The 24,147-nt window shown below is 41.8% G+C and overlaps 1 protein-coding gene across 2 annotated transcripts; it reads left to right on the plus strand.

Moving 5' to 3' along the window:
- The first annotated feature begins 1,840 nt into the window (after nt 1-1,840).
- Nucleotides 1,841-23,901, plus strand: FERMT1 (FERM domain containing kindlin 1). Of its 2 annotated transcripts, none has more exons than XM_080587889.1 (15): nt 1,841-2,165; nt 5,650-5,822; nt 8,447-8,680; nt 10,175-10,321; nt 10,685-10,898; nt 11,862-11,964; nt 13,374-13,481; nt 14,407-14,538; nt 14,678-14,727; nt 16,502-16,626; nt 17,939-18,045; nt 19,003-19,224; nt 20,771-20,895; nt 22,777-22,918; nt 23,601-23,901. In XM_080587889.1, the coding sequence occupies exons 2-15, from the start codon at nt 5,672-5,674 to the stop codon at nt 23,772-23,774; spliced, it is 2,034 nt and encodes a 677-aa protein (XP_080444015.1). In that variant the 5' UTR covers nt 1,841-2,165; nt 5,650-5,671; the 3' UTR covers nt 23,775-23,901. The 2 variants fall into 2 exon arrangements, with proteins under 2 accessions (XP_080444015.1, XP_080444016.1); XM_080587890.1 differs by having other exon boundaries at nt 1,924-2,165; nt 23,543-23,744.
- The last annotated feature ends 246 nt before the right edge of the window (nt 23,902-24,147 follow it).

The raw sequence follows: 24,147 nt of genomic DNA on the forward strand, positions 1-24,147 counted from the left end.
TCCCGATGAACAGGAAGCCAGGAATCAAATTGCTGCAGGGTTTGAGTCACTGTTCTGGTGGGTAACAATCAATAAGAATGTGGATTGGATTACTTATATTTATTATAATCAGCAGAGATTCATAAATTATACAAGGGATGCGATACGAGGAATCGCTGAACAACTAGATGCCACCAGCAAAATGGCTTGGGAAAACAGAATAACATTAGATATGATTCTTGCGGAGAGAGGTGGTGTGTGCATGATGCTGGGCAACCGTTGTTGTACTTTTATCCCTAACAATACTGCCCCGGATGGCACAGTAACTAGAGCATTGCAAGGGCTTACCACCCTTGCCAATGAATTGGCAGAAAACTCAGGAGCAGACACTTCCATCACAGGATGGTTGGAATCTTGGTTTGGTAAATGGAAAGGGATGGTAGTGTCCATATTTACATCCTTGATTGTAGTAGCAGGAGTTTTGACAGCCATTGGTTGTTGCATTATCCCCTGTGTAAGGGGACTTGTCCAGCGGTTAATTGAAACTGCACTTTTGAAACAGATGACCATGGATCCACCACCCTACTCAGATAAGATGATGATATTAGAGGAAATGGAAAGCAAAGAAAGTAAAGAAGAGGAAGACATCTACCAGATTACATCTTAGAGAAAAATTTTGCAAAAATCAACAAATTATAAAAAGAGAAAAGGGGGGAATTGTGGGAATAGAAATGTTGTTTTTGCAGTGTTACATTGTATAGAAGGAAGGAATGTGGTATGGAGATATGCTTACAGTGATAAGAAAGCTCAGCAGGTGTCCTCCTAAAATGCAGACAACCAGACTCCTTAGAGCAATCAGGTGAAAATCACTATGTTAAGTCAAGCCAGATAAGGGGAGAAAACATTACCATCTCAAAAACAGGCCGGCAACTGAAGGCCAGGCATTGTCTGTGAAGCATCAGGTAGATTGTGAACCTGGATTACCCACTCCAGTGGGGAAACAGGGGAGGGTCCTGTCATCAAAAAGTATATAAACTGTGTTTTTGGAACTAGTAGGTGCGCTCTCCTGCTTGTGGGGCGCCCGCCATTGCAATCGCGAATAAATTACTACTTCACTGAGATCCTCGCCTGAGCCTAAGTTATTGGCTACGGAGTGTTTCTCACACCTATCAGTTTCACACCCAACACCACAGGAAGATATTCAGACAGAAGAAGGAAAGCTTTCAGCCCAAGTCACTACAAAGCGGTGTTTATCCGCATTGCTACATTTTCAAACAGTAACTCACTGCAGAGTCCTAACCTCTGTAAAGCTACCCTGGTGTTAATATTTAACTTTAAGATCGTGTTTATGGTTTCTGTGCACTGGCTTTCACTTCCTAATGGGAGATATGGAAGTATTTCAGATATGGCTTTCCGCTCTTTGTTCTGGAGGGTAGCTATCAGCTTCCTGGTGGTGGCCTTTCCTCACAGTCCAGCCACTCCTACTAGAAGGGACATTTACACACCGCTGCTGTTCCCTGTTCCCAGACTGCTCTGGCCACGTCGAGCTCCAGCTCTGCAGTAGCCCCACTCAAGAGCAAACACTTGTGGTGCAAGCTTTGCCAAGAACCCAAAGCACGGTGACCAAAACCAGTCAGAGGAGCGTGGTTGTGGCCATGGCTGCATGCCTATCATTTGTACTTTGTTGGCTGAGGTGCGAGGGGCTGAGGTGGGCCTTTGAGATGGTTTTCCTGGAGCTCTCAGGACACGAGCAAGCCCTCACCCTCACAGGCAGCACCCCGGACCCGCGGTCCCCTCAGCCCCCGGGGTCCCCTCAGACACCACACGCCGACCCGCAGCCTCCTCAGCCGGGAGGGCAGGGCAGGGCGGCGCTCCCCGGCTCCTCCTCAGCCTCCCGGCAGCGGGAGCGGAGCAAAGGCAGGGCAGGGCAGGGCAGGGCAGGGCAAGGAAGCGAAGGGCAGAACACAGCGCGGCTCCGCGCCCCCGGGCTGCTTGCCGCGGCAGAGGGCGGGAGCGGAGCGGCTCCCTCAGCAACACAGCCCCGGGGGCCCCGCTGCGGTGCGGGGTAGGGCCGGGCATTGCGCTCCTCCTCCTCCTCCTCCCGTCCCCGAGCTGCCAGGCGGAGGCGAAGGGAGCAGGAACCGGGCGAGAGGCGAGGGACGGCCCGGCTCGGAGCGAGCGAGCGAGTGAGTGAGGGGCGGCGGGGGCGCGCTGCGGGGCAGGCGCTGGGGCTGGGGGGACGCGGGGCCAGCACGCACGCCGCTGTCGTTATCCCTCCCGGTACTTCCTCACAGGCCCGAGCCCGCCGGCTGCTGGCAGGCAGGGGGGGGCCGCCCTGGTGCCGATTTATTCCTCCTCTCCTGGAAGGGGCCGCGAAGCTGCCTGCCCCAGAAACGCTCCGAGGCGTCGACATCCCGCGGCGAGCCTTTTCCTGCTCTAACACACTAACATCCTCCTCTATTCCCGTGCTAAGTTTGAAGCCGGGGGCTGTTTGGGCAGAGCACGACTGCTGCTTTCAGAGCTGCCTTGGCCACCAGGCTCTGCAGAACCCCCGACCAGAGGCACCTTTGGGACACCCCGGTGCCAGGCCCCACAGCGCCTGCGCTCCCCCAGCAGATCCACGCTTGGCCTGAGGGTTTTAAGACGTGCAGCGTGCCCTGACAGCTTGTTTTTTTTGGTTTTAATGCACAACAGTTAGTTGTCCTTGTTGAGAGGCTTGCCTCTTTTTCAAGACGAGGTGTTGTTTGTGCTGTGCCCTCTGAGAGGTTTACTGGTGGTGGTGTTTTATCACCAAACTGAAAGCTCTTGTTCTGAAGAGGAAGTGGGGAAGGGAGCAGCTTTGGGGAATGACCGAGTGCCAGAACTAGCTGTGCCAGGCCATGGTTTTCCAAGCCCTGTAAGCCAGCGGTGTCGAAGAGAGCTTCGCCCACCCCTTGGGCTGCTCCTTTTCACCCGTGTCAGCACAAGCATTTGTACGCAGAATTGTATCCGGAAGGTAAACCAAATTTAAAAAGAAGAAGAGAAAAAACATACCAAGATGGTTTTGCTGACACGAGGACAGATGAGGTACTTTTAACATAATGACACTGATTTATGGTGAAGTGCAGACAAAAGTATAGTTTTGCTAGATTTCATACATGTGCTCTCAAAGTGAAATCGCATCGTTTTCATGCTTAGTCAATTATATATTTTTATTTTTTTAATGCTGTTATTGATGCTTAGGAGTGACTGGTGGCATTCTGGCTTTCTTTTTGTTTTGCTGTGCATAAAGAGTAATAACAACTGACCTCTACAAGCTGTACTGCCCTTGTACCGGCTCAGGAGCTGTGCCTCCTGGACACTGTGCCTTCAAGAGAGGCACAGCCGTTGCCCTCCACAACCCCCTGGTCTAAAGCACACCCAAGTAAATCCATGTGGTGCACAGCAGCACAAATTCAAAATCCCAGCTCCATCCCTGAGGCAGTACAGCCATAGTTTTTTCCAGTGTACAACACAATGTCTTTATTTACCAAGAAAAAACAGACTTTTTGGATAAGTACCAGCCCTTGTTAGTTGAGCAACTATTTGGTGAAAAGGTGTAGGCTGGCACATGCAAGAACATAGGAACAGCATTTGTTCCTTGGTGTAAATTGGCCTTTTGGAGTCCTCTGTGGTTTTTTGTTTTTTTTTTTTTTTTCGCTAGAGCTCTGTTGTAAGTTGTCACGATTTTAGACATTCAGATTACCAACACTCTGAGAGCGTAACTCAGTGGTAAGGTGATTTTCCCCCTAAAGGGATGGTTTTGAGCTGGACACATTGTTTCATTCATGTTGTTCTTCATTTTTTTGGCCTCAATCGAATCTTTAACACACACACTTTCATTGCTTTTAAGTTTGGAATCATTTTTCCTTATTAGTAGACTGTCATTACCACCATACCTGTATTATTCCTTTGATACCCAATTTTATATCAATAGGGTTGACAACATGTGCGGCCCTGACCCAAAGGAGTTCAAGGAACCAAGTCTGCAACATTCTGAGAACAGCTTTTCAAAGAACTTGACTGAAATGGTTAGATGACATTATGGTGTACTCCATAATAAAAATGCTGAATGATCCATAATTTAACAAAATATCAGAAGTCTTCCTATTGAAATTTTTAAGCTGTAGGAAGTTAAGAAACACAAGTAACATTTGAAAGTTTGGGGAAGATTAAGCTGTAACAAGCTGGCTGTTGAGCCTCCTTGTGCCTCTGGAAGGGAACTTCTGACCATTGAACTGGGCTTTGCTCTCAGGTAGCATCTTTTGGCCCAAATCCCTCTTCTGTTATGTAATCGGTAACGTAAAGTTTCATAATTACATTAAATTTGGTGCATAGGTGGGCTGAAAACTAGAAAACCCTGCTAGGCATGAGGTACTTAACCCCTAGTTTCATTTTATGTTCACATAACCTAATCTAGTCTGCTCTGTGGTCAGTCCTAGAAAGGGTCATCATCTGTTCTGTCATTCCTCATGTATGGGAATGGTCCTTGATTTTCTGTTTTGACATAACTTAGTATTTTTTTTAAAAGACCTGCAAATATCTGTCAACATTGAGTCATTTACAAACAACGTTAGAGGGGATATAACATGGTTATTTTTCATGTTCAAGCAGTCTGTGTACTGTGCCAAAGACCATGGTCTCTGTGACTTGGGTTCTCAGATACTGCTGAAAGTCTGTAGTAAGTGGAAGTCATCCACTTCATTGCCTAAGCTTGCACTGCAAAGGTGAGTTTCTTAGGGTTTGGTTTGACCAGACACTGAGTGCTAATCTGGTGCTTTCTTTCACTGCTCAGATATCCCAAATCCTTCCTGCAGCATCAGTCACTGTATACCTACAGTGACTACCTACCTCCTACAGAGATACCTACCTCCTGCTTCAGTAATTCGCAGAACTCTACTGATCACAACCAGAGCTTCTACTTTGAGCATCCTCTCTAATTTGGCTTGGCACAATTGCTGTTTACCTGTCCTGGCAGGAGCCTGGTGGGATCTCAGGTGATTCACTGTGCTGAGACAGGATAGGTGCTTACATCCCTGGGCAAGCAGACAGTCAGCTGGAACTGCAGTTACGTGCCTCGATGTTGCTGGCAGAGAGACATTGCAGTTACTCATCTCCCCCTTCGCACCTACCCAAAGAAGTAAAACTGCTCTGGTTTTGGTCTCATGGGATCGAGCTAGCAGAACTCATCTGCCTTTTCCTGCAAGTATGAACTTCCATTTGCAGTCAAAATTACAATTATAAGCGTACAAGTCAAGGAAATTCTTCTGTTCACTGGATAGATTGCCAAAACAGATCCCACCCACAACTGCAGGCTCTACGGTGTCCTGACTGACAGATTAGCATTGCAGAGTGGGGAAACCTGGGTGAAACTGGGCTCACTACCCAACAGGAGACGCTTGAGTTAGGGAAAAAAATACATCCAGAATAAAAAAACAAAGAAACAAAAAATCCCACATGCCTGCCTTGTAAAAGTAATCACAAGAACAGAGTCTAGTTCAGAGGTAACAAGATAACACATCAGAAGTCCTGCCAAGGCTGTTGTGAAGTCTTGGCAGCATGGATGTGTTTTGAGACTGGAGAGATGCATTGGTTTCAAAGTGTAGAGTAAAAAAATACATATATCCTTTTTGTTTGTATTTGTTTTTGCAGAGCTTACACAGATCTTTGGAAAATGACTTCCTCAGGTGCATATGGGTCTAACTCCTGGGAGCTCTTGGTGTCAGTTGATCACCAGTATGAAGAGGAGCAAAAAGAATTTACACTACGGGTCACAGGCGACCTTCATATTGGAGGAGTGATGCTGAAATTAGTAGAACAGATCAGTGAGTAAAGACCTGTTTCATTTACACAGTGTTATTAAAATAATACATGCAGCTTTCCCACCACAAAAAGAGGCTTCAGCACATTTTGAAATGGCACTGCCTCACTTATGTCTTAGAAATAGTACACCTAGCATGTAGGTGCTGCAGACTCAGGATTGCTTTTCATGTGGATAGAACCCCGGTTTGTGATTAGAGCCCCTATACTATCATAATGCAAACAAAACTTTGGTTTTTTTTTCTTTCAGTTAGACAAATACAGTTGGACTAGACTAACTGTTCAGCTCCCATTCCAGATAGACTTTATAGGTGGCTAGTTTGAGGGCAATACAGGTAGCTGATACCTGATTTATCCATCTGTAGCCATCACAGAGAAAGGATTAGTTGTTACAAGTGCGTTTAGAAAGATAGTTTACTGTGCTATAGTAGCACCCTACCCAAAATCTGAGCCACGTTATCCATTTCATATATCCAGTAGGGAACAGCCGCTCAGAGCAGAGACCAGCTGAGTCAAAATTGTAAGGAGATGAAAGGTAAAATGCCCTGTGTACAGTCAGAGTACATCGGTCCTACAAGCAATCAGAGAATCAAAGTTTCTTTAACTCAAAGCCACCAAATGGAGCTGCCTCCCAAAATAATCATCTGTACTCTGACACTGCAGAATGCTAGATACAGACAAGGTAGTACAGTATTTGATTATTACACCAATGTCACAGGGTCCCATATGCAATGCATTCTTCAAGTGCTATTCTTTTTTTTTCTGGAAATCTATACCTAGAAGTCCTCAATCACCAAATTCACACAGAAAGGAACACGTTTGCTAGACTAGACTCATCAAATGGGAATGCCACAAGCTTTGCATTTCTACACACTGCTCTAGAAATACAAGATATATGGCAACAAAAAACTGTCCGTCAAAAAAGAACCTCCTTGAAACTTTAGTCTTTTTTACATGGCTTGACTTTTCACAAACAAGAAAAGAAAACCTGAACTATAAGAAAACCCTTCAGCAAAATAGTCTTAAGAAATTTAAACTCAGCAACTTAAGAATTTCAGAGTTCTTACTGCCAGATGAAAGTTTTTGTTTTGAAACATGGGGTTTGATGGAAACAAAAGGGAGACACAAGATATTTTTTTCAAAAGTCTCCTATTCAATGGAAGGACATTTTTACACAAAAATCCTTTGTAATGGAAAAACTCTAGTTGAAGATAGTGGTTTTATTAAGGTATCCCTTTCCCAGCATTAGAGCAGGTAGGAAATCTGTGATGAAGAAAATCTAAAAAGCAAGATACATTTCTATTGACTTCTCTGCTTACTTAAACACACAATTCAGCCAGCAAAGCAAAGGTAGCCTGAGTTTCACTGTGTCATGACGCTAACTTTTCACAGCATTTTTATAACTAGAAGAAGCTAGTGTACTCAATTAGTGCAAAAAGCTTTATATTTTAAATAATATTTAAGCAAATCTTTAACTAAGTGATTTGCACTAACACTTCTCTTGAGAGACAATTTTCCCAAGAAATTCCAAAACAGGAAAGGGCTCTACTGTGCTGTAGACACAGGGACGAACACTCTGCCTGGCGGAGCTGGTAAGGAGGGACAAGAAATGGCTCAGAAGACTGAAACGACTTGACCAAGATCACACAAACTAGCTGATACTACACATCATTGGTATCTGGGAAGTCATTTAATTTTGGAATTCCCCACAGAATTGAAAGCAGCAATGTTTCATATCCTTCCTTATGTGTGTACTCTTCAAGCTGAGCTAGTCAAGGTTTTACACCTTTCAGGTCAGGATACTTACTGCTCAAGAGTCATCAGACAAAAGACACTGCTCTCTTCCCTCTAAAATTATTTGCGTAGCACATGAACAAAGTCTTCCATCTGTTCTTGATTCAGCAAGAGCTTCTCTATCTGCATGTTTTCAAAGTACAGAATACCCATTTTTACTTCATCAACACACAGGCAAGTCGAAATTAGTGAAACAAGACAGTCATCTCTTTGCATGCTATTTTTTTTTTTGAGAAGCTTCTGTAGGCAACTCTTGTCAGTCCCTGGTCAGTCCGACCAGCCTGCTCTTCTGCACAGACCATTAATGCATTACCTGTACCATATTCATTCTACCTCTGTTACAAGCTTCTACCTCTGTTGCAAGTTTCTGCATCCTGTGTGGTAGAGAAGGTCATCTTATTTGTTAGAGCTTGTTAACTCTTTCCTGATTGTTATAGGGCTTACTCCCAACTTAATAATTCTTTTCCTTGATTATATAAAGTATGTTGCCTTCCTTGTTAGTCTAACGGTGCAGCCATAGAGAAGAGCTGAATTACCATGTCTTTCCTGGAACAGCCCCCTTGGCTGTGTGTCACCAAGACTTCAAGGACTTGGGAGATGTGCTTTCCCTGTGGATACCTGCAAGATAAAGGCAATGTGACAATCATCGTCTCGGTTAACATAGTTAAATCCCAGCAACTGTCACAAGTACTCAGCAGATGGGGTCTAGATCTGAGGAACTGTAGTCACTACTTTAATGCAAATAAATTCTATGTGCAGAAAGCTGTTTCCAAAGCTGATTTTTTAGTATATTTGTTACATAACGTATTAATAGCCATTTTGTATTTTTTTCTAGAAATGCCCCAAGATTGGTCGGACTATGCTCTTTGGTGGGAGCAAAAAAAATGCTGGCTTCTGAAAACCCACTGGACTCTTGATAAATGTGGGGTGCAGGCAGATGCTAAGCTGCTCTTTACTACTCAGCACAAAATGCTGCGGCTTCGCTTGCCAAACATGAAGACCGTGAGACTGAAAGTCAGCTTTTCTTCTGTGGTGTTCAAAGCTGTCAGTGACGTCTGCAAAATCCTCAGTAAGTAAAGCTAAATCCCCTCTGGCAGCTACATTGGAGCATTTTATTAGGTGACTTTGTTTTGATGTGAAGTCCTTACTCCCCATTTAGCTCAAGGAGAAATTTGATTGAGTTGACCTGGGATGAAAAGACGAAGATATTTTTTTGCTGTTGTTTTTAGTATCCAGTGCATGTCAGTGTTTCTCAGTCATTGTGATAATTCTGATGAAGATAGTGTCAGTAATGCTTTCCATGAGCCGCAGGGGGACTGGATAATCAAAGCCCTTTTGATGGTTTTGTAGGGATGCCTGGACTGAGTCCAGCTTATTTTATGCCACTGACTAAGAGCTCGAGCTTATCAATCTCCTACACCAGCCTTCAGCATGGGCAACTGATGCCCATGGTGCCAACTGATTTATCACCTACCTGCACCAACATCAGTAAGATGACATTCAACTTGGTGAATTGGTTATATGTATTTACTTTAGATGGAGCATGTTTTGAGTGTTCAGAACTGTCATAAACCTCTTCAGGTTTATGACACCGGCTGCCCCTTACAAGCCCATCAATGTGTTGCAGCTCTTTCCCAGGATGGAGCACCTAAGCAGAAATGAGGTTTTGCAGCATGCCAGACCTGTGTGCCCGTGATCAATAGGAATAAGATGAGTCTGCAAGGAGTCTTCAGAGTCTTTTCATTTTAGGGCACACCTAATACTCATTTGCCTTTAGATCTTCAAAGCTTAGCCCATCAACACATTCATCTTCAGAAGGAATTTCAAGATATACTGACCACAATGTAGCTTTCAATTTCATCCTTTAGCAGTGGATTGTGGAAAGGACAGTATGTCTTGATTACATTTAATAGCTCTGATAAAAATAATGCCATAATTGTTCAACTGACATTTGGTTGAATTAAATAGTTCTACTTTCAGATTGTGTTAGTACAAGGACCCTGTAACTTTTCTCATGAGTGAACAGCATCAGAAATGTCTTTGCTTGCTCCAAGATACAAATAGTTTGCAGATTTTTCTGATTTGCAATTGATAATAGATGTCTGAATCAGCAGTGCAGTAGTGAACAGTGTATCGCCAAGACAGAATCTTTTAGGGGAAATACAAAATTCTTAACTGAAAAATAAAAGGCATGAACTTCAAATACAGTGGTTCCATTTCCATTCTTGCTTATGAATAAGTCAGACATTTCATTGAGATTATTACACTCAAAGGTGATTGCATAGCCCTTAGGAAGAGTTTTTCCCATTCTAAAATGCAATGATGGTTGCTACAAAAGAGGCTTAAGTTGTGGCAAAACTCACTCTCACAGCCCAAAGTCTTTTGCCTTGTTATCAAATGACCGGATTTTCCGTGGGTACTCCTTTTGAATTGCTAAAAATAAGGTTCAGACTGCAACATGGAGCTTCCCCAAATGCTGTTACCAATCATGGGGTTTTTTTGGATGTAATCTTTTAAGTTTCAAATGTTTCATCTTACTTTACTTCCCAATTTGCCATTGTAGATATCAGACGGTCAGAAGAACTCTCTTTGCTGAAGCAGTCAGAAGATACAATTAGAAAGAAGAAGAAAAAAGACAAGAACAACAAAGAACCAGCTACAGAAGATATTTTAAACTTGTGCAACTCTCCAGTGAGTTCCGGATTATCAGGTAATGAAAAACTAGAATGATTTTATTCTTCTAAATGAAAGTCAAAAAGAGGAAGAAATTCTTCATTATGCAACTAAAAACAAGGAGAACAGTTTAATGTAGGATGATAGAGACACAGCTGAGTTGAAATTAGTAGCTTCAAGAAGTTAGTGAAATCCCCAATACATCAATATTTTCTGTTGTTTTTTAAATGTTTTCCTTTCCATCATTGTGTGAAAGGCCATACCAGAAAACAGGTGATCAGCTGTGGCCCTGCACAAAGGATTGGCTGCAGCTCTTTGAAAATGTAAATGGGAAGTGGTAAACTACCGAAGTCTGAAGGCAGTCTTCTGTGGAATAAGACTTTACTGTTTTAACTTGCAGCAAGTCCAGGTTTATACAGTAAAACCATGACGCCCACGTATGATCCCATCAGTGGGACACCAGCTTCTTCTACGGTCACTTGGTTCAGTGACAGTCCCTTGACGGAGCAGAACTGCAACATCCTTGCCTTCAGTCATCCCATCTGTTCTCCAGAAACACTAGCGGAGATGTACCAGCCTCGGACATTAGCTGACAAAGCCAGACTCAATGCAGGGTAAGAAGCCTCTCTGAGTTCTTCATAAGCTGGCTGAACAGGGGTGGCATTAATCCAGCTTTTTAAGTGCAGACCAGAACTTGAAAACAAAACCGTGATAAATGGATATACTGATACTTAAAAACATGCTTTGATCTAGGTGTGGGTTTTTTTGAAATACTTAGACTCTTTTTGATGTTTTTTCTTTTTTTCAGCACTTTTGGTTAGACCATTTGGTTTTGAAGTGATGAATGATGTAATTGTGCAGGCTCTGGACTAAATTCTGTTGTTAGATGAAGGCAGATCCAGTGAAGTGCGTAGCACTGTGGGCACAGCTAAAAGACAGTTTGGATAGCAAACTGAATTATGCACAAACAAGTTTTTTGATCCCGAGTTCCTGAATTATGCACAAACAAGTGTTACTTATTGAACACTACAGAAGAATACAGAACACTAGGGGTTTAGAGATGAAGGCATTTAAGAGGATCGTCTCTAGGACTGAAATACAGACCACCATCTTTCAGGTCTATGGAGCATTTAACAGTAACTTTAACATTGTCATTGAATTTCCCTAAAAGACAAAAGTAGCTGGAATTATAAAACAACAAATACTGAAGTGAAAAGCAAGAGCTCTAAAGATACATGGGAAGTTAAATTAACATCCCATTTCTGGAGAGCAATTAGAAAGAATCTTGCTAGCATAGGTCACCCTGTAGCTATTTACGGCTCAGTTTCTGTCTTCTAGTCCTGATGTTTTGAATAGTGCTGGAGAACAAAAACTGAGAGATTTTAGGTATTGTGTTTGTACAGTGAAAACTGGAAATCCATTTGAATGTTCCGCTTTCTCAAATTATGTGAATTTTTCCCAGACTTGCAGGAAATACAGCTGTTCATCCCCATTTCCGTTTCACGATTACATTAGAGCACTGCAGATGTGATAGCTTGTCCTGTACAAATGATTTTGTGGGTTGTTTTCTTCTGCAGCTGGCTAGATTCATCCCGATCACTTATGGAACAAGGCATTCTGGAGGATGATCAGCTTCTTCTACGCTTTAAATATTACACTTTCTTTGATTTGAATCCAAAAGTAAGAGCTTTGTTTTTATTGTTGTTCATTGTCTGACTGCTTTCATGTCAAGGATCTTTTGCATAAGGATACTGAATTTTAGCTAGGATTTGTTACAGGCCCTTCAGAGATCAAATTCTAATTCTTCCCCATAGCTAAGACTGCACTTTTCCCCTCTGGATGTTGAATCACCATTCCTTACCTGAGATAAGATCTTAAGTAAAAAGATGAGATCTGAAGAGCACCAGAAACAGTATCCAGATATCCAGAGGGGGTAGTTCACTTTCTGCTTCACTTTTAACATGAAAAACTAAGCAGAAAAGTAAATCAACAGTATCCTAAATGATGTAAAGGTATAAGCCCTATTTTTGAGAATAGACTTAAAAGTGGTATTTATGTTTCACTGCCATTCACTGAATATTCAGCTTTTCTGGGCTCAAGCTCTCAGAAGCACTCAATGAAAGTGTTTGAGTCCCATTTGAAAACAAGACTTCATTTTCTCAAGTTGCCTCTTACTGGCCTTTATTTTCACTAAAAGTCGGTCACTGTGGTTTTGTTAGGCCTGGGTTTTTAAGGCCTGGGTGGTACATTTAGAGAAATTAAAGCATGACCACTGACCAGTATAAATCAACAAGAGTTTAAATGTCAAATGGATTTGGCCTTCACATTGTTCTTTGCTCTAAATCCATTTCATTTCAGGCATCTCAGATAAACAGAAGGGTATTTTCTAGTTCAGGTGGCATGTTATGGGTGAAATGTCTTCCCCACTAAAGATCAAATAGGAGCCTCAAATTCAGCAGCCCAGACATTTCCATTCTTTGCCCTAGCCATGAAATAACCCAAGATAGCAGTGAGCTATTTAAGTAGCCTTTGAAAGACAGAGGTCACACTCCCATCAGCCACCTTCTGCCAGCTCTGAAGCTTGACTATCTATGAGTCACTTCAGCTTATTAACCAAACAGACAGTGAAACCCAATCCATATGCAAAAAACGGAAATTGAATTAATGCATTTTACAGCGGGATCTGACAAATGTCAAGCCAGTGAAAGATTGGAGCTGGAACCAAAGAAGCCAAAAGCAAAAAGAATTTCTGTCTTCTGTTAATTTCACTCTCAATGTGGTTTCACATTTGGTCTAAGCCAGTCCAAAACCTATTACCACAAAAAGGGACGTCTTAATCTTCCCTTCTGCTTCAGCCACGGAGTCCTGCTTAATTTTCTGTTGGATCAGCAAGTCACTCTGAGCCTACGTACAATCATGTGAGCTAGTACAAGAGAGGGACAGGAACAGACAGCAGGGCAGAAGTGGGGGAAGGAAGGAAACAACCTTTACGGCTTTAGACCGATGCTAGATCAGTTGCAGCTGATCATGAATCTGTATTCTGTTCAATCTGTATTGTTACTGACCAGTGCTGTTCTTTTTTGCTACAGTATGACGCAGTGCGGATAAACCAAATATATGAGCAAGCCCGCTGGGCCATCCTGTTAGAAGAAGTTGACTGCACAGAGGAAGAAATGCTGATCTTTGCTGCACTACAGGCATGTACTTGATCCTGATCCAAGCTGCAAAACCTGTTTTCTCGAGGCAGGCACAAGCTAGGACAGGACTTCAACAGAGCCCAGGCCAATAGCTCCCCGGGGGCTGGGGATCTACTATTGGAGTGAGAAACAATAAGAACATCCAACTAAAATTCAAAAGCAGCATGCTGTTATTCAAACTGAATAATTATACACTTTATGGAACCATTTACTAACACTACCAGGATGTAGTACATGGGATATCACTTGGATACCAGTCTGTTCTGAAGGGGTTTACTACGAAGTGTTGCTTTTCATACCAGCTACCACCCTTTCATGTGTTCTTCCTGAAAGTCTAATACATAAATACGTATGTTCACAATAGACAAAAAACAAAACAAACCACACAACTGTATAACAATGTGAAGATAGAGACACTATGGAGTGTGTATAAATTTAACGTGATTTGCTGTGGCCTAGTCCCTGACTGTGGGTAGTAAGGCACAAATGTTTATTATTAATAAATCCCTTCCTTCTAAATGTAAATGGAGTTGCCAAAAAGTCACAGCCTGCCACGACCAACACCAGAGACCTTGCTGCCAAGTTTCCACCTAATACGGATGGCACTTAGAGGTCACGGCGCTAGGATGTTAACGTTAGCAGAGTCAGTCTCACGGAACAAAGAACAGGATGGTTAGAGTGAAGGAATATAAATCCTGGCAATTGAAATGGGAAACTTCTGTCAGTAACTGCACTGGAAATCCTACTGGGCTCACCTGTTTCCCTCTAAGAGGTGCCATGTTGCAGAACTTTACATAGTTGGCCAAGACCCAGAAGACAAATAGCCTGTTTTCATATATTGTCATTATATGTTGCTAATTGGCATTTGACTCATATTTCAAGTACATTTGACCATTCAAATCTGATTCTTGATGATTTATTTTAGTACCATGTAAGCAAGTTATCATCATCATCAGAGACACAAAATTTCACTGGTGAATCAGAAGTAGATGAAATAGAAGCTGCGCTTTCTAATCTGGAAGTGGCACTGGAAGGGGGAAAGACAAGTAACATTTTGGTACGTTCTTTTGCATCCCACAAGTGCTTTCGCTATGTCAAATGTATTGACTGTGATGAGCCTACCTGATTTCTTACCAGAGTTAACAGACAATTACAAAGTGTATTGTACTAAAATTATTCCTGGTTGTTCCTGATAGGAGGACATCACAGACATCCCGAAACTTGCTGATTATCTCAGGCTAGTTAGGTGAGTTACTAAAGCTAATAATAAAACATACGAAACAAAAAGCTTACCATAAAAGAGATCCCTTAAGTTCTGCATTGTAACATAACAGTAGATCCTGAGGTTGTAAATGAACAAATACACCAGACAGATCTAACTAGCCTAATATCATTCTCTTCAAATCTCTCTCTGTTACTGCTTCTGAGCCAGATTCTCAGCACATCTTTCTAGCTTCTGAGGAGCTAGGGCAGCCATATCTGTGCTTGTTAAAAGTCCAGGCTCTTTATATTTCTCTGTGATTTCCTAGTGCTCATCGGTCATCGTTCCTAAGTAAGAGAGTTTACAATCTTGTTTTCAGTCATATTTTACTGTGATTCATTTTTGCCAATGAAAAACAAGAAAAAACATTTCAGCTCCCCCTGTGAAGGATTTCTGAAAGCAACCTTGGGTATTTTTTCAAACAAGTTGTCCCTTTCTCACCAAATGTGGAGTCTGTTTTTCTAATATCAAAATGAGTTTCAAGTTGAAGTAAAAGTATAGTAAACCAGCTCAGTAATACCTCACCTAAATAAGTTAACTGAGGAAAGTATAGTTCTGTGATCCAATTATAGTATCCTGATTTAAGGGTTATTTAAACGACTGCACTCGTCTCAAGTCTACAGTGTTTTTCACCGCAAAGCAGTCTTTAGGTTTTAGAAGGATAAAAGGGTATCTATTGCATGAATATTTATGAATATTTATTAGATGTTAACAAGTCATGTGTATAGTCAGCAAACTTAAAATTGCACTGGAAAATTGTTAACTATGGTTAACTGTTAAGAATTATTAATTTCCTATTAAGAAATTGTGTTTGACATGCAAATTACTAAGGTGGCTTATGATGAAAGGGAATTTAAGCCTTTTAAGGTCCATCAGTTACTTGCCTCTAACAATGGATTATTTTTGCCCAGTAGCTGAGCAGTTTGCTTTAAAAGCATTCAGCAGTTATTTTTCATCATCAAACATTTCCTAGAGACATAGTAAATCACTTACTAAACCTAACACATTGTAGAAATTTGGTAAGTTGTAAAATATTTCTTTAAAAGAACAGCATTTTCTTACTAAAATTATTGGCCTCATTAGAAACCTAAATGCAGAGCTCTGCATGTCATACTGCTGGCTCTATTTATACAGTGAGCTTTTATTCAAAATTATTCACAGTGTGCACCACATAGCACACTAGTAAATACTGCTTTCAGGTGGGTGATAATACTGTGGAGAGCTACAATATTATTTCAAAAAAAAGAATGATTAGAAGTTTTCATTAATTTTTTTGGATATGAAAATATTTTCTAGTCTATGAAAATCTAATAGTCCCTTATTCTTGAAGATATTTTTTACCTGTATTGGAAAACTGAAAGCTAAAATAGTTAGCAGTTTTGAAAATCAAAGTTATTTTTGGAATTTAAACATAAAAATCATAATTTTCTGGAAAGGACTAAAGTAGGATTTCTAGACAAGCTTTGGAGAAGGCAAGAGGGGGTAGTAAAGCGCTGTTTTTCAGCTAGCTGTGTAATCTTTGTATCATCACCTTAGATTTAAAGGAAAGTACTACACAGAGAGTAGAATTCTTTTTTTTAACTGTACCGATAATCTTCGTAGGTAGTTGTGAAGTATTTCTCTACTAAATCAGTGCTAACACTTCTGGTTTTCTCTCCTGAAATACACTGAATCTTTGTGAGTCTTTGTTGCATTTTTGTGTGACTTAGCACTTTGTACGTTTCAGTGGCAACAAATGTGATTGCTTTTTTTCTTTCAGGCCCAGGAAGCTGTCAATCAAATCTATCAAGCCATACTGGTTTGTTTTTAAAGATACTTCTGTATCTTATTTTAAAAACACAGAATCCGCACAGGGAGAACCGATTGAGAAACTAAACCTAAAAGGTAGGATTTTTTTCCTTTATTTCCTTTCTCTGTTGCACTCACGAATTGAATAAATCAAGAAATCCCTGCGAGGTGCAAGAAGGCAAGCAAAGTAGTATTTAGTCCTGAAACTACTTTTTCAGTTACTGATACTCCTAAGCAGGCACACTGCATCTGCAGAAGAAGCCTAAACAGAAAGGATTCAATAGCTTAGCCCAAATCAAGATTATCTGGACCCAGCTCGTAAAATGGCGTGTACCCCAGAGTTCACTTGAAGACAAGTCAAAGGGAATGGGATCTCTGTGGGATCCTTCTCCTGCCAAATGTTTTTACTCTCTGCTAAGTGGCAGTACTCACCTCTGGCCTTGGTAAACGCACATTGGTGGCAGAGGATTATGGACGAAGCAATGGGCAAGAATGCCGTAGGCTGTACCTAGATACTGCTGTGCAGGGTCACCTCCAAGACCTTCTCTAGGCCTTGTTTGTTTCACGCATGGGGATTTCCATAGCTACAACCAGCTTTAGGTGCTTCTGGAGGAGAAACACAGGGCAGACGCCAGCATTATATATAGCCTCCATCTACATCTACTTCTGCAGGGACATCATATGTTCAGCATCAGGGAACCAGTGATGCCCAGGATTCATCCTAGAAGAAACCTTTGAAATAGAAAGAAGATTGACCCCTGTGAACAAATGGCTCTGCATACCAATCTGCACATCCTCAGTAGGTCAGATAAATGCATGGTAAAACTAGCCAGGGTGACTGGAACCTCACCGAGTAGCCCACGGCCTCGGTGTTCCTTGACACCAAGGGGAACTGTAGGCTTCCTGACTCCAGCTGAATCCAGAAGGCCTAACATAGCACCATCAACGCTAAATGCCAGGTCCTCAGAGTTCTCTGGGATCCCCGAACTGGCCTGCTCTGTTGTAGACGTTACCTCTGTCCCATTTTCAGTACTAAGTTGCTTCTGAGAATGTAGTTCAGGCTTTCAAGTCACTTCGGGTAAAATTTCCAAAATGTGCCTATCTATCTCATCCTCTGTTTTAAGTGTTGAGCATTTCCTAAGATCAGGCTGAGGTTTTGAGAGCATTGCATCTTTTCTCTTCCATACTGAATAACACTCTGAGGTCAGAGCGTTCATCACCCTGGCAAGCCAGTCCAGGCAGTGAACTAGAACAAAATGCTTTCATTAGGCCTGACTTTTCAAAGTCTTGGCCCTTGATCTCAAAACAAAGCAACCATTAAATACTCCTTTTTGGTATTAATTAGTACTTAAAGTGAGCGATGTCCTAATTAAATAAATCCATTTCTTTCTGATTCTCTGTGATTTAGGATGTGAAGTTGTACCAGATGTAAATGTTGCAGCAAAGAAGTTTGGAATCAAATTATTAATTCCTGTTGCTGATGGCATGAATGAACTATATTTAAGATGTGATAATGTGAGTAATGAGACAAGGGAAAGTTTCTATTCCCGATTTATTAGCAGATTGTCTAGAAGAATCATTGTCCTGCTCTAGAATTTGTATAGAAAAATAAGGATGCTCCTGAGAGTTTATGATCTATGTGTTTAGTAGAATTTAAGAATGATGTGAAGGGGGTCTAACAAATATTTAATGGCTTAGGGGACAAAATAACATTAATTCTATCTTTATGATCAGTTTCCAAGCATAGCTGCTGTAAAGAACAAAAGAACATACTATCACAAATGTCAAAAGAATTGCAATAATTTTTCTCAGTGGTTTCAGAAGCTTGGGATTTTTTCTCTTCCTTTTTCTTAATTAGAACTTTTCATTCAGATGACAGTAGTGCAATAGGGATCTTCCATTTGTTTTCAATTTCAATTTATTTTGTTTGTGTTGAAATGTATCAATCCAAATTGTGTAAAAAACTTTGTCAGGTGGGAAGTAGTCATGCCATAAAATTTCCATCAAATCTATTCCAAAATACTGGATTTCTTTCTGTGAACTAGTAACTTCATGCATCAGACCATTTTCCTGAAATACTCAATTGGATAAAATACTGGTATTTTTTTTTCTATTACCTGCAGCAGTGATAGCATATAGCAGCTGATGTCAGTGGTAGCTGTAGACACACCAAACTCAGCTTTACACGGCGCATTCTTTGGCATGTTATAAGAAAGCATGTTTTTAGAGGAATAACACCATTTTCAAGATAAATGGCTTTCAAACGTTAAAACCTAACTGTTCTGCAGGCAGATTCTGTATATGGAACTAGCCCGGCCAGGGAAGAACAGTAGTGCTATCGTAACTACACATCCACACAAATTAAGCAGAGTAACTCCAGAGTGGTTTTATTGCGCAGTGAAAGATGGGTGAGCAGTAGCAATCTTCATATACGGTTTGTCCACAAATATCGAACAATTGTATTTATTGCAGGAGAATCAATATGCTCGGTGGATGGCTGCTTGTGTTCTGGCCTCAAAAGGCAAAACAATGGCTGATAGCTCTTACCATCCTGAGGTCCACAAGATCCTTTCATTTCTAAAGATGAAGAACTGGACTATGTCACCCCAGGCTGTCTCTGATCCGGAAAACATAGATATGAAACCAGAATGCTTCGTCTCATTACGTTACACAAAAAAATACAAGTCCAAGCAGGTATCCTGAGCGTGGCTTTGTGGTTGGGGATGGGTGGTTCCAAAGACCAGGCAGATGATTGCTCATGGAGGAGACAGGATCCAAGCAGCATTTGGAAACCATGGAGGTATTCCTGGCCATACACTAGAATCACCTTGCAATACTCATTTGTCCCTTGAATATTTAGCAAGGGGCCTTTTAATTAAACTGAACACAGGGACACATCTCTCAGCACTTCTTCCAAATACCCCTACATCCACACTACCTCCTAAGTCACTCCTGTTCTCTTCCTGATGGTGCTGTCCCTCAAAGTCTCTTCAGTGAGCATGTAAGGTTTTTAAGGAAGGGAAGGTTCTGCCCACATCTTAAACAACAATGTTTTCCTGCCCCCCTGGCCTGGGTACCCCTTCGTCCTCTCTACCTAATTCTTTGTCCTTTTGATTCAAAAGAGTTCAGCCCACCTGTCCTCAGGATACAGTCTGCAGGGCAAAGTAATAGGGTACATGCCTCTCAGCATCTCCCCTAATAACCCATCTCCTTGTCAGAGCCACCGATTCAAAGGGGCTTGCTGCAGATTTCATAGCCTGCTTTCAGGACTGAATAAATGACTCCATAGCTAGAGCAGCTATCTACGGAAGGGGACTTTTGTTGCTGTAAAAACATTTGTATCCAGCCTGTGCACGGTACCCAGAGTGCTTGTGGGATGCCTGAACGAGTAGCAAGTGGTAGGTACATCAGCAAGGAACCCTGCGGGATTTGCTGAGCTCATTCCCTCCCTCACAGCACTTCAGTTGTGAGAGTGCCCTGCCCACCTGGAGGACGGCGGGAGCCCATTTCCCCGGTGTGTGCAGCGTGTTTAGCACTCCAGCAGGATTGTTCTCCAGATGCTCAGCTGCAGCTGATGGAGTCTGCCCAAAGCAAGCACAGTCAGGCCTGCTTTGCCAAAGAAGGAATAAAAGATGAGAACCAAGAACAAACTGGCTAAAAGAATTCTGGCCTGGGGTGGGGCAGGTTCTGAATGAGAACAGACTGCTGCTACAGGGTAGCTGGATTTGGAGCATCTTTACAATGAATGCGCAATTCAGACTTTCCACTTCTCCTGCTGCCTTGGCCAACAGTGAGCCAAGGGCCAGATTTCGCTGGTAACACTAGCTAGGTGCAGCAGTCTGGCTTGGCAGTACCACAGCAGTTGAATCAAGGGGTCAAGGGAAGTCCTTGCCCCAGTAATAAATACCTCACACTTCTGGAGACATGACTGAGGGGATTGGAAAGGGACAGAAAATCCCCATTTCCCAGCAAGCTCCTGATACAGAATGGGCCTGTGGGCAGCAAGCAGGGACAAGATCGTTTTATGGCATGCTGGAGCTTGACCCAGTGCAGCACAAACACAGTGAGACCTTCCTGCGCTGTTCTGCCCTCGTAGCTCAGGATCTGTCCCCAGCTGCTCTCTCTCTCCGATACAGTATCTGAACATGGCATCACACCTAACGCTGTTTAATTTAGTGAAAGCAAGGATGTTTTTGTTCTCCAGTCAACTGCAATCTTTCTCTGTTCCTGTGTTTCCCAGTTGGCTGCTCGTATTCTGGAAGCTCACCAAAATGTGTCTCAGATGTCCCTAGTGGAGGCCAAGCTGCGTTTTATTCAGGCATGGCAGTCCCTTCCTGAGTTTGGCTTGTCCTACTACATTGTAAGGTAATCGCACTGCTACGGCAATGTCAAGCTGCCCTAACGTGTTCACGGTCAGTGATTTTCAGGAAGTTCTTTGATTCCTTGTTCTGGAAACATTCTCTTAGTACTTTTTCCCCTACAGACCTTTTTTAATTGTAGTAACTTCCATGCTGCTGCTTTTTCTGTAGCAGTAGCACTCAGTAGCTCCATTCCTGGAGTGAGTCTCCATTATGTCTGCTTTCATACAAATCTGTTGGGCTTTGGCTGAAATAATCTATCAGCAGGACTAAACCCTTCTTAACATGAACTCACTAAAATGTGAAAGAAAATGCAAATCTTACTGGTGTTCTCAGGTTTGCAATATATTCATTCACTCCCACTCTTCCTCATTAGAGTATGATAGCATGCTTTTTGCTGAGCGTTATGTCTTTGGCATTTCATTAAGAAAACAGTGAACACGATCCCTCTTTTAGGTTAAGAGCAGTCAGCACAAGAAATGTCCTTCTGTGCTCACTGCAGTTTCCCTGGACGTTTGCCTTGAATATGGCATGGCTCTGTAAGGCTACCTGACCTGCATTCTTTTCTCTCGACAAAACACCAAAAAAATGAGAAGTACTTACACAACCACACTTGGAGTCACCCTCCTTAATTTGTTCTTTCCACCTCTTTCAGTGCTACTCAGGAATCATCTGCAGTATAAACTGAGTAAGCTGAAAACCATACTCTGGCACAGAGTCCAGCTGGCACAGAACAGCCCACATCCTTACCATTAAACTCTCTGATGTCCCCAAAGCTGGTAGTGCCATGCAAACTACCAGTATGGTGTTAGCTGGTAGTGAACACAGACCTAAGCTCTATGTTCCAGCTCCTGAGCCATCCCTGGGAGTTATTTGGGAGCGTGCTTCTTGGTTGGGTTGCAGCCAGGACTCTGCCTGGGACTCTTCTAGCAGTTGAGCCAACCAGGTACTTGGGTTCGGTGCCCAGGAACGTTCCCTGTTGGTATTTAATTTACTAACATAAAGAGGTTTGCCCCATCTGTCAGCACTAATTCTGTCTAAAAAATAAAATAAACTGCATTTTATAGAATGGGCTAAATACCCTGTGGTGAATTTCTACAAACTAATGGGCAGTATCTCACGGGGTTATTAAATAAGGTACCAGTTGTGGTCCAGGTCACATTGTCTCCCTCAGGGCCAGCTTAATCTAAGGCCAGAAGGCTCAAAAATAGAATCAAAATAATAGAAAATACAAACAGCAGTCAGAGGAGACTTTTTCCAACTTTTATGAGTGCAGATGAAGGTAGTTTCTTTACCTGAGTCATCTTTTCTCAGCTTTTTCCAGCTCAGAAATTTGTCTGAAAAAAGTTCTGATCATTTTGTATTTATTTTTCATCTCTAGTTAGAAGAAAGTTGAAATGTTTTGTAATATGATTTCTACTCAGAAATGCATATTTTGCTAACACTGAGTTGTTTTGATAAGTTAATGGCGGTACATAATATAAAATATTAAATATTTTGATATGCTTGTATCATTTAAGTGAAGATAAATGCAAGAACATGTTTCAGCATTATTGAAGTGAAGCAAGGAAAAATATTGTTGACGCTTTGCCAGTAAAAATATAATCAAATTCATGCATTTTGCAGAACAGTATTTTTTAACAGAAAACAATAAACTGGAAAGACTTCAGCCATCTTATATCTTATGCCATGATTCACCAGCCTACATCTTTGCTTTGTAACAAATACTGTCCTGAAGACGGGCCCAAGCTCTCCTCAGTCCCAGGCTGCTGTAAACTTTCCCACATTTTTTGCACTTTGGCAGGAAGGTTAATGAAATTTTCCTTTAGACAGAAATCATTGCAAACTAAGTCTGCTCAAGGGTTGTTTGGTTGTGGTTTTTTTTCAGGTTTAAAGGAAGCAAGAAGGATGACGTGCTCGGGGTGTCCTATAACAGGCTGATAAGAATAGATATAGCCACAGGAGACCCTATCACAACATGGAGGTTCTCCAACATGAAGCAGTGGAATGTGAACTGGGAAATACGCCAGGTAAAACTGGAACAGCTCTCTGCATTCAGACATTACATTTAAGACATGGGAGGATGCTTTCAGAACATCTTTTTAAACATCACAGTGAGAAGATTTTGAAAGTGTTGTAAAATACTAAAATAATCTTCTTTTTCTAATTTTTTTCTTAATGGGGTCTGTAGTCAAAGTTCAGAAAACTAAAAGATCTGCAGCTTATTCTTTGTAAATTGCCCTTGATTTTGGTGGGATGAAATATAAAGAGTCAAAGGTAAATTTCACCCCATTATGTTACCGCTCTGTCCATAGAAATCTCATAGTACTCTCTCTATATAGTCTAGCTCATGCAGCATCCTCTAAATTGCAGTGGCATAACTGGCTAAGTGCAAAGAGCCAGGACTGCCATTCCTGCTCTTCTGAGTGTTCTCAGTGCACCACTAGGAAAAAATCCAGTTAAAATCAGTTTTGTTGCCTGCCTAAACAGGCCTTTGACCACAAGAGGGCCCTGCTAGAGTAGAAAATTAAGAAACGAGCAGCCAAAGACCCTCAACATACGGCAGACCCGGATTTTTTTACAGTGCTTGGTTTGCAGAGAAAGTAATTGTGATCCAGCTGTGCTCTCACATTTACTCTGTCTCCCAAACTCAGGTAGAAAAATGCTGCAGTTTATCTCCATTCCTGATCTTGCCACATGTATTTTCGGTAGGTTGCAATTGAATTTGATCAGAACGTGTCTATCGCCTTCACATGCCTGAGCGCAGACTGCAAAATCATCCACGAGTACATCGGGGGCTACATCTTCTTGTCAACCCGCTCCAAAGACCACAATGAAACACTGGATGAGGAACTGTTCCATAAACTAACTGGAGGTCAGGAATGAGGCAAACTCTTTCCCTTCTGCTGGCACAGATTAAGAGGACAAGAGATTATACAATAATCTCTTATATTATAGTTATTGTATAATCTCTTTGTTTATTACTGACAAATAAATACACTGTATGTGTCAATCCGTGTTGTAATGATTTGACTCTTTACAGTTTCTTTGTTAAATACTGAAGCCAAGATCGCTGGATGGGGTGTGGCAACTCCATCATCAACACTAGAAATTAAGTTTGTTTTCCTTCAGTACAGCTAGAAGTTTTCAAATGAAGGGTGTCTAGCCACTTCTGAATCCAGTATTTACAGCTGCAAGAATCCATTCAAATAGTCAGAACAAGTTACTTGAGGATATTATAAGCAAATTTTCTGCTCTG

Source organism: Anser brachyrhynchus (assembly GCF_964034855.1).
Source record: "Anser brachyrhynchus genome assembly, chromosome: 3".
NCBI classification, from domain to species: domain Eukaryota; kingdom Metazoa; phylum Chordata; class Aves; order Anseriformes; family Anatidae; genus Anser; species Anser brachyrhynchus.

What these genes read in the sequence shown, in the direction of transcription:
- FERMT1 (XM_080587889.1), top strand. Translation starts at nt 5,672, where the DNA reads ATGACTTCCTCAGGTGCATATGGGTCTAACTCCTGGGAGCTCTTGGTG. An exon ending in AGTGAGTTCCGGATTATCAG is followed by an intron (nt 10,322 to 10,684) that starts GTAATGAAAAAC and finishes TTTAACTTGCAG; the next exon opens with CAAGTCCAGGTTTATACAGT. An exon ending in AAAGCCAGACTCAATGCAGG is followed by an intron (nt 10,899 to 11,861) that starts GTAAGAAGCCTC and finishes TTTCTTCTGCAG; the next exon opens with CTGGCTAGATTCATCCCGAT.